This window comes from Salvelinus sp. IW2-2015, linkage group LG17 (genome assembly GCF_002910315.2).
Source record: "Salvelinus sp. IW2-2015 linkage group LG17, ASM291031v2, whole genome shotgun sequence".
NCBI lineage: Eukaryota > Metazoa > Chordata > Actinopteri > Salmoniformes > Salmonidae > Salvelinus > Salvelinus sp. IW2-2015.
Genome location: NC_036857.1, coordinates 28,834,133 through 28,850,553, shown reverse-complemented (window position 1 = coordinate 28,850,553; position 16,421 = coordinate 28,834,133). Strand labels below are relative to the sequence as shown.

At 41.4% G+C, this 16,421-nt stretch overlaps 2 protein-coding genes across 4 annotated transcripts; one reads left to right on the top strand and one right to left on the bottom strand.

Annotated features, from left to right (window-relative positions):
- Positions 1 to 699: 699 nt before the first annotated feature.
- Positions 700 to 4,036, top strand: tac3a (tachykinin precursor 3a). The gene is made up of 7 exons (XM_024004964.2): positions 700 to 931; positions 1,504 to 1,647; positions 1,904 to 2,003; positions 2,500 to 2,532; positions 2,675 to 2,728; positions 3,361 to 3,439; positions 3,949 to 4,036. The coding sequence occupies exons 2-7, from the start codon at positions 1,534 to 1,536 to the stop codon at positions 3,965 to 3,967; spliced, it is 399 nt and encodes a 132-aa protein (XP_023860732.1). The 5' UTR covers positions 700 to 931; positions 1,504 to 1,533; the 3' UTR covers positions 3,968 to 4,036.
- On the bottom strand, positions 4,020 to 11,625 carry LOC111976215 (glycoprotein-N-acetylgalactosamine 3-beta-galactosyltransferase 1-A-like). 3 transcript variants are annotated; one of them, XM_070448066.1, is made up of 7 exons: positions 11,299 to 11,625; positions 10,900 to 10,990; positions 9,036 to 9,207; positions 8,449 to 8,584; positions 7,505 to 7,666; positions 6,731 to 7,233; positions 4,020 to 5,582 (listed from the first exon to the last, which is right to left on the bottom strand). In XM_070448066.1, exons 3-7 carry the CDS (start codon positions 9,117 to 9,119, stop codon positions 5,247 to 5,249), a joined length of 1,221 nt encoding a protein of 406 aa, XP_070304167.1. In that variant the 5' UTR covers positions 9,120 to 9,207; positions 10,900 to 10,990; positions 11,299 to 11,625; the 3' UTR covers positions 4,020 to 5,246. The 3 variants fall into 3 exon arrangements, with proteins under 3 accessions (XP_070304167.1, XP_023860729.1, XP_070304168.1); XM_024004961.2 differs by having other exon boundaries at positions 9,036 to 9,201; XM_070448067.1 differs by lacking the exons at positions 9,036 to 9,207; positions 10,900 to 10,990; positions 11,299 to 11,625 and having other exon boundaries at positions 7,505 to 7,684; positions 8,449 to 8,535.
- Positions 11,626 to 16,421: the final 4,796 nt, after the last annotated feature.

Sequence of the window (16,421 nt, the reverse complement as noted above, 5' to 3'; positions counted from 1 at the left end):
ACTCATCAGAGAACATAGGCCACCGATGACTCCTCTCTCCCGCTCTCCCTTCCCTAATCAACTCTGCACGTAGGCAGTAGCTCAATTTGCTCTGTAGCTCAATTTGCTCTCTCCAAGACATCCATCCATGTAGTCTCATGTTGCTGTGGCAGCTCCTATCTCTGTCGTCTAATGACTTCCTAGATGGATCGGGCTCTCGTCAATGATCATTACAATTAAGCAATCAAGAGGACAGGGCACCATGAGGAGACAAACTATTTTGCAGTGAACTAGGGCAGAGCAAACAGTATTCAAGTCAGTCAAAGAGAGAGATCGTGAGCAATACAGTTCCACGTGGTACTGTCTTTGAAACTCATATGTTGGTCCCAACCTGTTGAAAAATGAAACCGTTGGGTCTAAATATGAATCAACTTCAACCGATGGATAGGCCTACAGTCCTTACCACAACCATTTGAAAATAAGAAAACCAACTGAAATCATAAGGCCAGCATCCGTTGAACTCCACAAGCCTACCAATCAGATTTGTGTAATGTCGCCTATCAAAGAATAGGACCTTGGAACGTTTGGGGCCACTGAATGGATCATGGTGTTCTTTTTTCGGATGACAGCTAGGCGCCATTGGCTCCATTTTAACATCCTGATCATCATCATCAGTGGTATGACTATGAGGATACACGAGAATGTGATATAAGACGTCGAGACCCCACCTACGTTTCTGAAGCTGATTGGACTCGCGCAGATACACAGCTATGATTTAATAGACAGATAAGTGGACACATCACTCTGTCCTCGCGGATCTCGTCGCTGCACTGCTATCCGTATCATCGTTTCGCTCTCACCACTAAGCATCCGCACCCGGGCGCGCGCACGGTCTTCTCCAACTGTCTCTAACATAATATTCAAATTCGAATATTACCACGTCGGAAAACAGGTAAATATATATATATATATTTTGTTGATAGATGTGTACCGTAATTGTTTTGTTATAGAGCCTATTTCAAGTTATTCAGAACATATTTGTCCATCAATTGGATGGCGGGCGTTTTGCAGGGACATTTGGAGACGCAACGAATCAACTTTGTCTGCAAGCTGAACAACAAAAACATTTCGGACTTTTTCTATAGGCCTATAGCCTACATGATAGCCTAATTGTTGTAGCCTATTCGGAAAACATATCTACAAATCAAATGACTGTCAAGGTTTAGTAATATAGCCTTTCATTTCACAATAAATGGCAAACATTCCGTGCGCATTACGCACAATTTAAAACCAGTTATCACTACATTTTAGAAGAGAAACGAATGTTTAGGCCTGCTGTTGCAGTCTTTTAGTCTATTATTTATTGTGGATTTTCAATGTGTCAAGTCCGTTTCATATTTGGTGCGCGTTGCTGGTTTCAGCTGAGCTCTAATGAAGCATTTTGCAGTTTGGAAGTTATTTATTGTAATGCGTCAAATAAACGTATCTCTAAATGTTGATATTTTTGTCAACCCAACATCACAGCTTGTCTAGGCTACAGGTGGTGTTAAGAAGATGAAAAACGGATTGTTGCTGGTGGCTCTGTTCCTCGTCATGGAACTCCGCTCAAGCCAGTCTAGCTGCGAGGAGCCTGGTGCTGGGACGCTCAGATCAACTGCTGACTCAGAGGTAAGGACGTTTCTCATCCAACCGTGTCTATGTAACCCTCATATGGTAACGTATCTAGGTATATAATGGTTTAAAACATAATTGTGAATTCAAAGCAAATGACTGTGGGGATCGGATCAAATTAAAGCCGCATCTGCGGAAAGATAACCTTGTTCATGTGTCGTCCCGATTATTTTTTTTTGGGGGGGGCTGATTTCACGTCTACGAATGAAAGAAAACGATGCTCATTAATGACATATCATCATTGTCTTTACAGGATACTCCAGGTCTTGAAAAGCTCAAGCGGACCATTCTGAAGAGATATAACGACCTTGATTATGACAGCTTCGTTGGGCTGATGGGGAGAAGGGGCGCTGGTAAGCTTCAGCGCTGTCTCTGCATCTTACCATCAATCAATCAAAGTTAAGACCCTCAGCAGGCAACAGTTGTCTCGGTGCTTGACTTGGACTGAAATAGGTTCCTGTACTCATTTTGGGTTCCGGTACTGTTTACATTTAAGTGCAGGAGCGCCACTATACTTTTGAGCTAATATTCTGTAAAAGGAACAGGAGATTAAGCAGTAGATAATTGGAGGTGCCGGTACTCAACTGGTGAGCTCCTGCCCAATTCATGCACTGAGTAATCTTTGATGATGTATAGATGGGGTTATACTGATACTGTGTCACTGAGACTTCTCTGTTTTGACTAAATTAACAATGTGTCCTAGTCTTTATCTACTCAAACATGTTCAGTGCTGAAGCAGGAGTTCACTGCAGGGAAATTACATTATTCACAGGACTAATTTACTTTTTATTGAATAAACATTTTTATTGGGTTTTATGCATTTTTTACAATTGACTTGCTTTTTCACAGATATTTATGAACTACCTCCCTCTCCACATAAAAGTAAGGAATAACCATTGATTTACTGTTTGTTTTACATATCAATAGAAATGGTATTAACTTTTAATAGAACAATAATGACAAATGTAATTTCATATAATGCGAACACCGGCATTTGATAATGATTGAACCATTTTTGTCACAGGAGAGATGGATGATGTCTTTGTTGGGCTTATGGGCAGAAGAAACTTGGAACAAGGTGAGTGTGGGTGGGTGGGTGGGCATTAATGAGAATCTAATCTAATGGTCCTCTGCAGCTCAGCTTGTGTGGCTCAGTTGATAAGAGTGTGGTACTAGCAATAAACACCAAGGTCATGGGCTCATTCATACAGCGATCATATTTTAAGTTGCTTTGGATYAAAGCATCTGCTAAGTGGCATACATTACCTGCACTCAAATGACCAAAACGCCCTCTAGTGGCCTCATGGGTGGAACGMTATTCATATTTTTCATAATTTCATCATTAGTACATGTTTTTTTTACGCTGAAAATCTGGTGTTTCTATGTCAAGCTGTTTTGTTATAATTCAGTCTTCTGTGATGTATATAACGAGTAATATTGCAATGCAAACTAAAAATGTAATACATTTCAACTCTATATCTGACATGGTACAGGTGTCTTCTTATCTTAAGGCCATAACCATGTGTGTGAGGTGTGTACTTTTGTATTCAAAGTAGATGTGTTTAAGACTACAAAAAACCACTCTGTGTGACCCTGATTTAGTCCACTGCAGTAAAAGGTTAATTCATCTATACCTCTATAATAATCCAAAGTGCAGTGGAGATAATGCATTTCTTTCAGCTCAGTGACTCAGTATGTGTTCTCTAACAGGTAACATGCGTCCTTTGAGAAAGGAGGCGTACCCCGAGACAAGAAGAGGAGGCTTATTATTTAATAAGTGCAGACTGAGGTGTGTGTGTGTGTGTGTGTGTGAGGCATTTGCTCTCCCATATCCTTTAGTAGACTCCATGCATTTGATGCTATGCAGGTTTCCATGTATGCCTTAAATACAGTAAATGTGTCAGCATTAGCTCATCTCTCTACGTAGTACGCTCTTAGACAAAAGGTGGTATCTCCAACTTTAAAGGGTTCTTCGGCTGTCCCCATAGGAGAACCATTTGAAGAACTGTTTTTGGTTCCAGATAGAWCCCTTTTGGGTTCAACATAGAACCCTTTCTACAAAAGGTTCTACATGGAACCCAAAAGGGTTCTCCTATTGGGACAGCAGAAGAACTCTTTTGGAAGCCTTTTTTTCCTAAGAGTGTAGAATACATTGAATAACAATAAGTTATCAAGTGCTTCATATTTCCTCATGTTCTGCGTTGCATTAAGCAATACTAGAAGCTTTAAAAACACATTCATGAAACTTTACTGATTATAAATGTATTACTATATATCCACTGTTATTGTTTGATCCAGGTTTCGGCGTGGGCTGTAGACAAGACATTCATCCAGATCCATCCCTAACATCCAGCCAAGGCAAAACCCCATTTTCAGAAGATTGGAGTTATTATTATACAATACAGAAAAAGACAACTATTTATTTTACAAAACAAAGTATTTTGCGAAAACATCTATGGAATTTAAACTGACCAAAATCAACCTGCTACTGTAACATGTGCCCTGATGGGTTGTCATAGTAACTAATAGCTATAATGTATTATCTGAAAGAAATCAGTAACAGTCCCATCTGATAAGATCTATTTCTTTACCATATGTTTGTGATTCAAATTAAATAAATAATAAAATGTGGCAACAATACTGACAATTAACGGGAAAATATTTGGTTACAACATTTTAAATCCACCATCATAGCAACGAGAAAGATGCTGCCATCCGGCACTTTGAATATGTAACCAAAAATGAACATTAAGTAGTACTGTACTAAAAATACTTTAGTACTGTAGGTATAGTAAGTGTAATCTACCCCACTTTAAGGCCATTCAACTGCTTAGCAGATTATCTATAATATATAAACATATGGGTATTACATTTGACATGAAACACACTCACACTTAGCTACACCACAGAGCAATGTAATACCATTCAAAAATGCGCTCTATCAGCTTGACCTAACGCCGAAAACCTCAGATTCTGACGAAAATTCGACAACGTTAAGAAACGACCATTGTTCAGTACACGCATATAAAAGTCCCTTCATATCTCTCTAAAAGTGCAATACCAATATAGAATTGAATAGTAATGGATGGTCAATAAGGGTTGTGGAAATGATGATTTTCCAAATCAACTGTAAGACACAGAAATGCTTGATATCATGCTATCGGAAATGTCCAGGTCAGAATGTTTTTATGCAGCGTGGGCTACATGAAGTAAATGATCTAGAAGTTTATACAGATACATGGTCACTAACGGCATACTATTGGAATTCAAACAATATCAGATAAAACAACAACAGATATCGATAAAAAACAGTTAACACGTTAGAGGAAAAAGTTGTACAGTATATGGATGAATAAATCCCCTACAACCAATCAAACCTGAACTGTGGTGGAACTGGTGCACAATGTGGGAAATATCGAACCTGTTCCTGGCATGACCATTTCACAAGTCCTGTTTCCATCTCACACAACAACACACTCCCGTTACCACCTTAAAAACACATTCAAACGCTTCAAATCAAACAGTCCCATTGACACCAATGCATGACCACGTTCACGTTCCACTTAAGTGGAAGTTAGGCTTCGGCCCAAAGAGAATCACTGCTGTCTCTCCTGTGTGACTGCCGTCCTGTTATTGTCCATGGGGATTTTACTTCCACTCGCAGCCCCTTCATATGACACTGCCTCTATTTTGGACTGGTCTTCACCACCAACAACAATAATACCAGCTGGGATTGTCCCTCTACCAGCTGCCCCCACAGTGGCCCCTTCCGACTGGGCCAGCCGCTCCACCAGGCCCTGCGGTAGTGGAGGTCTGTAGCGGTATCTGTAGCCGTAGGCACGGAGGTGGTAGGTCCAGTACTCCAGCGTGTACATCAGCTCTGCGTCCACATAGTGGAAGGATACTGCCAGGTCTGAGCAGCACTGGGGACCCTGGAGGAAAATAGCAAACCGAGCACTATAAAACTTGCTATATGGCCTCCCACTGTATCTTTTGACAGAATCCCACCCTTCAAACATACACCTGTGACATATGCACGCGCGTACCCACGCCCACACACAGCAATGCAGCTCAGAACACACACGCCCACTCCTCTGGGGCATACATCAGATAGCTTAAACATCTGTTTAAAACGGGCTATTGGAGTGTTCACTGTCTATTTCACATTCCTGCATGTATATTTGACTGGGGAAAACCTAATAACACATTTCTGACAGTCATTGTTAAGCAGAGGAGACACTGGCTATGTTTCCTCCACAAAGACACCTGACTAGCTTGTTTACCCCCAGGTGTATTGTCATGTGCCTTGGTGGTCCCTGTCTGATAGACTCATAATAAACTTGTCTCATTTGCATTTCAAAGCACAATGAATTAGCACAATTATCTGAAAAGAAAATTGGCAAATGTTCCTACTGTGGACAGTGCATTGTCTCCACTGCAATCATCCACTTTAGCAATCATCCACTTTAATGTAATTTATTTCTTTCTATGAAGGCTGTGGAAGGACAGACATCTAACGTTGTCATTTTCACTGTGATATATATCCTTTAGCCTATATTCAGGCTGTTCATCGAAAATAAATGTCAATATTCCATATATTGAACCTTGTTTCGGAGAGGGTTTGTGTAAGACAGTGATGCCCTGGTCAAAAAATGCCCTACCTAAACTTTAATAGACAAAACACCCTTGAGCCGCAAATATCCAATTGGTGCACAATAGTGTACAGATGGCCATGAATTGAATTAAAGGATTTTAAGAGGAAACAAGTTCAAGCTCTTGGAAAGCTGTCTTCCTGACCCAGTTTGACCCCCAATTCAATGGTAATCCATTATCTGGGTTCATCTTAAACAGTCTTACACGAATAAGATAGTGAGGTACTACAGAGAGACAGAGAGAGACTGGAAAGGAAGAAAGAGAGAGAGATGGTGTGAGAGAGAGAGAGAGAGAAAGAGAGAGAGAGAGTGAGAGAGAGACTAAGAGCAAGGTGAGCTCTGGCTTGTATCTTAAAAATCAGTGAAACTGAAAGCCAACAAAAGTAACGACAACAAGAGGAGAGAGAGAGAGCTCAGCAGTGACTGACCTCTACGATGGGGTAGTAGCAGTAGTTCCAGTACCAGAAGCTCTTGGAGAACTTCCCAGTCAGGTGGTGTTCCGGTACGAATGGATGAAACGTCTCCCGCTGCAACGTATCCCTCGAGTCCATGGCCATAACCCCCATCTTCTCCAGACACTGTCCCAGAGCCAAGTCCTCCACAGAGGTGGTATGGGTACACACCTTGGACTTGAACCCCTCCACGAACCTCCTGAGGGCCTCCTTACTCAACACATACCCCGCTCCGCCACTCATGTACCCCTGCTTGGCGTAGGGCTTGAAGCGCTTGCCGAAGTAGAGGGGCTCCTCGGGTGTATGATTGGACAGTACCCAGCGGAGGTTGTCCACCACTACGAAGGTGTCGTCATCTGCCTTGAGGAACCAGTCAGCTTCGTTCCCATGATGCTCCAGGGCATAGTGGAAGGCCCGGATGGTCTTCCAGTAGAGCTGGTCGCGGCCCTCCCCTGTCCCCAGCCCTACGGTGGGGAAGTCTGGCGAAGAAGAAGAAGAAGAATGCTTTATCGTCCATTTTCCTACTGTTTTTTGCTTTCTAATGCAACCTCCCCCAGAGTCAGTCAGGCACAAAGCACAGAGTCAGCCATTGTGCATCACAGCAGTTAGGGTCACAGGCTTTACTCAAGGGAAACAAGGCACGAGATAAGTATCCTATATAGGATACTTTCGACCAGATGTTTCCCGTTGGTCATGGGATTCAAACCGGCCCGCCTCAATACCCTCTAGGCCACCTGGCTGGGTACCTACCTGGGTCGTCGACAGAGCTCATGAAGACCACCACGTTGCAGTGGCGGCTCCAGGTGGCCTTGACATGGCGGGCCTTTGTCTGCAGGTTACTGGGGCCTGTCATCACCCAGCACAGGATGCGCACCTTCTGGTACAACTCATCTGCCATGCGACTGTACTCACCTGAAAATCATAGCCACACTAGAAACAACTTTACCACCCCTGTTTCGGTAAAAAACTAAGGGTAAAGCTTAGCTAATTCATAGACAGAGCTAAAGATGCGAGGAACATCCATGATATAAAAATTATAGTTTTAACCACGTTTTGAGGCTATATAATGTTTTTTACATTTACTTTGTTTACAAACATTGGTGTAAAACAAGCTTATATTTCGTGTTCTGATGGGTTACGACAGTTGAACTAAGCTCATAAGGCATTTACAAGATATATTCTACAAGAATCAATGGGTACACATCATATAATTTATAAGTCCAAAAATGAATGTAGCAACTGCTGTTTGCCCATTTAATTGGTAGAACTTCCATGATATTACAACAAACACAGTTTTTRCCCCCACTGACATCATTGCATGTGCAATAGAACAYCAGAATATGTACTGCAATTTGTTTTTACCAAGCTGCCGGAGGCTCCACAAGTTGGTTTTACCAACAAAACAATAACAAAGGCACTGGGGACGAACAGTGGTGCAGTGTCCCCTTATAGAGGAATAGAGGGACACTGTATATTATCCATATTTACATGGGTAGATGTATGTTTTGGAAAGAGTCTTTTTTCATAATTAAGTGTCTTAATAATTGTGGCAGCCAAGAGGTTCATTTTCTATATTAAAATACAAAATATTCACAACACACATCTTTCATACTTCCACACAGATTTATGAGATCTTCAGAGGCACTCAATTTCCTTTCACTGGGATGAGTCCTGGCCTTATTGGGCCTGTGTACCTGTGTGATGCGGGACYTGGAGATTGACGAGGGCTGCTCTCTCCACACTGGCCTGCTTCTCCTCTGCCACCGCTGCTACTGAGCTGCCCTGGACCCCTCCCAGCACAGGGAGCTCCATGCTCCTCTCAAACCATAGCTGTTTGTTCACATTATAAATATGGTGTGGTACAAGTTCAAACAAGTTTACTGACTGATAACATCATGACACCATAGCAGCAGTGGAGGCTGCTGAGGGGAGGACGGCTCATAATAATGGCTGGAATGGAGTCAATGGAATGGCATCAACCATCACACATGTGGTTTCCATGTGGTTGATATCATTCCATTGACTCCTATCCAGCCATTATTATGAGCTGTCCTCCCCTCAGCAGCCTCCACTGCATAGCAAGCATCAAACATCAACACAGTCAACAGTAACGACAGATGTACTACGRAGGTGCACTAATGCAGGGAGAGAGTACCGTAATTACAGGTGCATACGGCTATCTGAATAATAATTACAGAAGTATATTATTGTAATATTATATGGCTACCTGAATAACTGATATGGGTGTTTAAGGCAACTAGATTATAGATGGGTAACACACCTGGCGCAGGAATAGGTACAGGCTGAGGGTCCCCACTACAAAACCCAAGTAGAAGCAGAACCTGGAGGCACTCAGACATTTCATGGTGATATCCTCCTCCTCCTCCTCCCTCTCCTCCTCCTCCTCCTCCTCTCTGGTAGTTCCTGGTCCACTCCAATTATAGCATCTCTTTCTGAGATCGGAACACAACAGCATTGAAAAGGCAGAAACAAATATCGACCATTTACTTCAACTATTGTTTTCGTCAGGCTCAAAGTATTCAGAATATAGCTGATACTAATCTCTACTTATKTTGCATGGAACATGATAGTTCTGTCCAACTGTCTGTATTATATACACACTGAAGGCCAAGTCAGGGGCCTTGCTCTATTTTGTTTTTCCTCCCCAGGTAAGTTGACTGAGAACACATTCTKATTTACAGCAACGACCTGGGGAATAGTTACAGGGGAGAGGAGGAGGGATGAATGAGCCAATTGAAAGGTGGCCATGATGGTATGAGGGCCAGATTGGGAATTTAACCAGGACACCGGGGTTAACACCCCTACTCATATGATAAGTGCCATGGGATCTTTAGTGACCACAGAGAATCAGGACACCCATTTAATGTCCCATCCGAAAGGCAACTGTCATAGGGCAATGTCCCCAATCACTGGCCTGGGGCATTTTTTTTTTTTAACCAGAGGATCTCTACGGATCAATATTTTTGGGGAACTCAGTCAGAGTTTCAACTTACTGTTGAGAGTTAGAATAGTAGAATACACAAGGTGCAATTTAAAAATGTGGTTGTGCATCAGCTAACCTTTTTGAGATTCGTAAATTAGTCTAGTGGAATTCGATCTAAATTTGTAGTAATCATGGTCGAATTACCGACTGGGGGGCACCTATTAATTTTATTAGTGACTCTTCATATTAAAAAACGACAAACATTTCTCTCCGCCCCATGGAAAAATGAGTAGAATTGCATGAAATGAGTTATAAAATAGCAAAATCAACTCTCTACCCCATTGCAAAATATGTAGATTTGCAGCTAAATGCTTTAAAAACTGAAARGTTTTCTATACGCCCCATGGCAAAATGTGTAGAAAATGTTTTGCTCTCAAGGTGTGGGAAACTAAATGTAGCTTAGGGCCCCCAAAATGGTAGAGCCAGCTCGGACTACATGTGTGGGTATGGATGTGTGTATGCAGACCCTTGAGCCAATGCAGCCTCCCACGATGAGTTCAGATTTTTTTGTGGCACCCACCCCCACCTAAATTGCCAATCTCTGTCCTAGTGAGATAAGTTATTTATACAACAAGAGGATAGACTTTCAGATGAGAGTGAAACTACTAGAGTGAAACAGCAAACAGGAGTGGCAAATGTCTCTGTAGTTCCATTGCACTTCTTTCAGAATGTCACTTCAGAAATTCTGCTGTAGCTCAATGGACTGCATTCTAGCAAATTGGCCACTCCTGTTTGCTGTTTTACTCTAGTAGTATTGAGGTTATATTGAGGTTAGAGACCGCTAATCGTGGACGAGGAAGTTAATAATGTACACTAAGTAGGCCAAGCGTATTGTCACGCCCTGACCTTAGAGATCCTTTTTATGTCTCTATTTTGGTTTGGTCAGGGTGTGAGTTGGGGTGGGTACTCTATGTTCTATTATTTGTATTTCTATGTTGTGGCCGGGTAGGGTTCTCAATCAGGGACAGCTGTCTATCATTGTCTCTGATTGAGAACCATACTTAGGTAGCCCTTTTTCCCACCTGTCTTTGTGGGATGTTGACTTTGTTTATGGCACATAGCCTTTAGCTTCACGGTTTGTTTTGTAGTGTTTATTGTTTTGTTCGGCGTCTTTTCTAATAAAAAGAAAATGTACGCTCACCACGCTGCGCCTTGGTCCTCTTCTTTCAACGGCCGTGACACATTTCCCCTTAACAGACAGACTATGCTGCCTGCCTTAAAAGCATACAGGACTGAAAAACACGTCCAACACAGTGACAACACAATAATAACACCGGGGCAACATTGTATACAGTTTAGAGCTATCGTCATTTAACCACTATCTTCTGTGTGAGAGTTATAAGCAGAGTTTAGATTCATTGCAGGATTCCTATTCTTCTGAATTTATATTCTTCAGAAATAAAGACAACATAACCGTGACGCTAATTACCGCTATGATTTTATCACCGTCAATCATTTGGATAAAGCAATAGCTTTCCATCAGACAAAGACATTACATCTGTTTATCACCAGTTATTGTGTCCCAAAATATCATAATTACCTGTGTTTGTTGATCAGAGTCGCTTGTAGCCAACGTGAGAAGGCATCCTAGACTACAATGAATTCCAAAAGCCTATTGTTTTTCATACATTTCGAGCCTAACCGACGGCATAGAACATTACACCATCAACAGAAAGAGTGGGTCAGTCCTATATTTAAGTTTGTAAAGGCCCCCCGTGTATTCAATCGCTCGGAAATAAAAGACAACATGAGTAACCCTACTGTAAAATCCACATTCTTCAGCATCACGGGGTAATCTGTGAAACCGCAGCGTTTGATTTGTTGAAATTGTACTGCGTGTGGCCTCCTTGCGGTTGAGAGGATCAGCCTGCGCGAGACGCTACACAGAATTAAAAGGATGTTTGAAGCCTGGGTAAAGATCACTTGAAAAAAAGTGTAGGTTATTTCGCAATTCAAGATTGTTTGTAGGTCAGTGAACCTGCGCATCACCTTGTTCAAACAAATACTCAGAACATTTACGTAATCCATTGGATAATTTCTTAATGTTCACTTATTTTGGAGCTAGTCTGTATTAGAAATATATATGCAGCAATTAAATCACGAAATGATACCATTTATAAATGGTATAATTATGTGATATGATTGTGTTTGGCAACGCTGCTCCCTCCATCATCTCAAGATGAATTGTTTGACCACTGTAGTCTTGCTTAACTACACACTTCACTGCTTTGATTGGTGCAGCTAAACCACAAGTGGCTGTCCTATAATGAACATGCACCTGCAAAATAAAATTCAAGGAACAAAAATATAAATGCAACATGTAAAGTGTTGGTCCCAGGTTTTATGAGCTGAAATAAATGATCCCAGAAATGTTCCATACAGACAAAAACCTTATTTCTCTCAAATGTTGTCCACAAATTTGTTTACATTCGTGTTAGTGATCATTTCTCATTTGCCATTTATTCACTTGACAGGTGTATATCAAGAAGTGGATTAAACAGCATGATCATGACACAGGTGCACCTTGTGCTGGGGAAAATAAAAGGCCACTCAAGACTACAGTGGTCAAACAATTCATCTTGAGATGATGGAGGGAGCAGCGTTGCCAAACGCAATCATATCACATCATTATTTTGTCACACAACACAATGCCACAGATGTCTCAAGTTTTGAGGGAGCATGCAATTGGCATGCTGACTGCAGGAATGTCCACCAGAGTTGATGCCAGATAATTTAATGTTATTTCTCTACCATAAGCTACGTTGTTTTAGAGAATTTGGCGGTACGTCCAACCAGACTCACAACCGCAGACCACGTGTAAACATGCCAGCCCGAGACCTCCACATCTGTCTTTTTTAGCTGCGGGATTGTCTGAGATCAGCCACCCAGACAGCTGATGAAACTAAGGAGTATTTCTGTCTGTAATAAAGCCCTTTTGTTGGGAAAAACTCATCCTGATTGGCTGAGCCTGGCTCCACAGTGGGTGGGCCTATACCCTCCCAGGCCCACCCATGGCTGCACCCCTGCCCAGTCATGTGAAATCCATAGAGCTGGGCCTAATGAATTTATTTCAATTGACTGATTTCCTTATATGAACTGCAACTAACTTACATTTTTGTTCAGTATATTTTGTTGTGCTGTTGTCGCATTTGTATTGGTGTTTCATGTCCGATGCGCTCAGGGTGTTGTTACATGTCATTTGTGACGTGCATCATGAGCAAAGTCATTGTAGCCTACCATTTCACTTCCCCTTTGAAAACCATGAGCACTTGCTGACTAGGCTTCGCTGTACCGCAGCCGAAGCCTGCCAGCAGCCTACCTACCTAAAGGTTGCATCGTGTCTATTACAATGTACTTGTAGAAAAAACGTATGTTACTAATGGAAGATGCTAAAACTTTGGCAATAACAATAGATGGTGTAAAGGGTTGCGTCAACCGAATCTGGTATCAGGATAAAATGTGATTCAGAGTCACCAAATATACTTTAAGTATTTTTATTTAACATAAGCGATAAATGGTAAATGCAATTTTCGTATATACGGGTTCACTGTATCACCACGCAGGGTAAAGCAGAGAACTGACTGAAATAGTACAGACATCTTCTTTTATACTGTGACAGKMGTAGTTCCAACTTTAGAGTTGGCCTGTCACAGTAGAAGCTTAGCGTGGTTTAAACTTGCTAGCCTATCGGTGGTGCCCAGGCTGGTCCCAGCCTCACAGCACACAGGATCCAGATATCCGGAAGTGTTTGTTGTGAAGTTTGAGCTGAGTTGTCGGTGGCTATACTGCTCAGTTCCTGTTTTCTTGTTATTCAGCATTTTTCCATCTTGTCTCAACCTTCTGGTTTGCACAGTCGACACCCTAGATTAACAACAGCTTTTCTGCKGTCACGCTATGTTTTGTGATTAACATGTCCTATTTCTATWAGGCATATATTTTTGTTAAAAAGAGAACAAAACCATCCTTCACAATGGTGAAGTTAAATATACTGGTTTCCATCTGTAGCGGAGTTTTCCCTAAATGCTTATGACAGAACCAGCTCCAGAACCAGCCTAGCCAGCTGGCTAATCTTTTGAATACGGTGTAGTAAAAAAAAKCAGCAACAACAGATAACATTAGCTAGCTAAATAAGGTTAGCAATATAGCTAGCTAAGGTTAGCATGCTAGCTAGCTAAACTGACACCTGTCAGTTCCTTACTTGTTGATGTTTCTCCACATGGAAATCACCACAACATTCTTTCCCACCCCCAATTCGTAAACATGTGTAAGTATCTTGCGTCATTCCTCGGAGGTGAAATCGAAATAAGCATTTCTGTTATAGGGTAGAAATTATGTTGAAATAGGGGCGGCTTTGTAGGCTAGCCTACTAATCTCAAACAAGTATTTAAAGATCCATTTGATCATTCTGCTTGCCCTGACCCTAAACCTGCCTGCCGTTCTGTGCCTTGTTACACCTCCCTGGATTACTGACCTCTGCCTGCCCTGACCCTAAGCCTGCCTGCCATTCTGTACCTTGTTACACCTCCCTGGATTACTGACCTCTGCCTGCCATGACCCTGAGCCTGCCTGCCGTTCTGTACCTTTCGGACTCTGCTCTGGATTAGTGAGGTCTGCCTGTTGTTTGCCTGCCCCCCTGTTTTTGTAGTAAACTTTTGTTACTGTCTGCATCTGGTTCTTCTCCTGAGCCTTGACACCATCATCATATTTAATCCAAGTTGCTATTTCCAACACACATCTCTGTTATTTCGGATTTAAAAAATACAGCATAGCAAATCGAGAGCTCCAATCGCAACACGTTTTCTTTAAAGATGCAAACGTAGGCCAATCTTTGCTAAAAATGTATTTTACTTATTTAAAACCTCTAACGAGTCACAAACCCGGATCCGGGATCCCCCCCATCAAAAAAGCTGACTAGCATAGCCTAGCCTAAAGCCACAGGGATATCATATAATAAAATGTTCATGAAATCACAAGTCCAAGACACCAAATGAAAGATACACATCTTGTGAATCCAGCCATCATTTCTGATTTTTTCCTATTACCAAATAACTTCATACAACACAACCAATGCAATATCTACGTATAGATAAGCCTGAGCTTCAAACAGAACTATAACATACGACGTAAACAACGTGAATTTAGAAACCCTACATACTATTCATACCTGCATTACCACCTCATAAAACATTTATGAAAAAATACACAGCATAACAGCAATGAAAGAACCAGATCAGTAAATAAAAGTACCTAACACAGAACCAATATTTTTTTTCTTAATAACATCATAACAGAACCATACTATCCTAGCCTGGTCCCAGATCTCCATAACATTACTAACAGAACGCCATTCTATCCTAGCCTGGTCCCAGATCTTTAAAAATCACTAACAAACCATATAATCCTAGCCTGGGCCCAGATCATAAATGACTAACTACGAATCTCTATAACGTATGCTTTCTCTATAAGCGAGACAACACAATTTACTGGGCCCCAAGATTCATTAATAACATCACTGCTTAACTAACAACGACCATAATATTAAGCCAATCCCACACAAGCAGCCACATGCGACTTTGGTATCCGCACGATACCTTATTAAACCTCGAATAAGAAGAACTCAATACTATCGCCTAGGACACTGGTACACAACGCAAGCTCATAAAAAGAGATAAACATTTACATGTCAATCTCTTGTGTTACTACTTCACTAACTTAAGATCTACATTAATCATATCATCAACTGAAATCGAGACAAATCCCATACTATAATCACTCACTGGTCATAGATCTATAAACATAACACTAATTACAGAACTCAATACTATCCTAGGTTTGTGCCTTGGTTCGAAAGAAATCATGATATAGCTCACTGTAATACAGATATCTCATACTTATACGGCCGGCACACAAAGACCTAGGTTACCGGAGATATTCTATAGCACCACCAATGAGAATATAAAGCGTTAAGCCAAGCTGCAACAAATGTCGGGAGAAATCTTGGGAGAGCACCCTAATCTAATCAATAACTAATCATAAACTTGACTAAAAAATACAGGTTGGACAGCAATGAAAGTACATTAGTTTCTTAATGCAACCGCTGTGTTAGATTTTTTAAATTAACGTTACTACGACATACAGCGTGCGTTAAAGCGGACGCACCGAAATTAATGGCGGAATAATAGTTTTACATTTTTCAACAGAAACAACGAATTAACATCATAAATAGTTCTTACTTTTTGATGAGCCTTCCATCAGAAATCTGTGCAATGGTCTCTTGTCCAGAATCATCGTTGCTCGTTGTAGATTGTCGTCTTCAACCTTAGGAATTAGCAGCAAAATTAGCTATGTGGCCCAGACGTGTCCAACTCTTCATAACGCAGCACAAAGAAATATCCGCAAAATCGCAATATACTGATATAAACTGATATAATCGGTTTAAAATAACTACATTATGATGTCTTTAACACCTATATCTAATAAAATCAGAGCCGGATATATCTAAGGCCTATAACAGAGAGCTTTTCAGAATGCCATCCTGAGGTCTGTCTTGCGCCATGACGAACGTTGAAAAGAGTGCACCCCCGGTTCAAGAGCCTTTATATGGCCTCAGATCTGCCTAGCAACACCATTCCAATTCTCCACTGCTTACTGACATCTAGGGGA

Excerpts from the sequence above, each read along its gene's own strand:
- tac3a (XM_024004964.2), top strand. The coding sequence starts at position 1,534 with ATGAAAAACGGATTGTTGCTGGTGGCTCTGTTCCTCGTCATGGAACTC. Across the intron at positions 1,648-1,903 it reads GATCAACTGCTGACTCAGAG|GATACTCCAGGTCTTGAAAA; the intron begins GTAAGGACGTTT and ends TTGTCTTTACAG. Across the intron at positions 2,533-2,674 it reads ACCTCCCTCTCCACATAAAA|GAGAGATGGATGATGTCTTT; the intron begins GTAAGGAATAAC and ends TTTTTGTCACAG.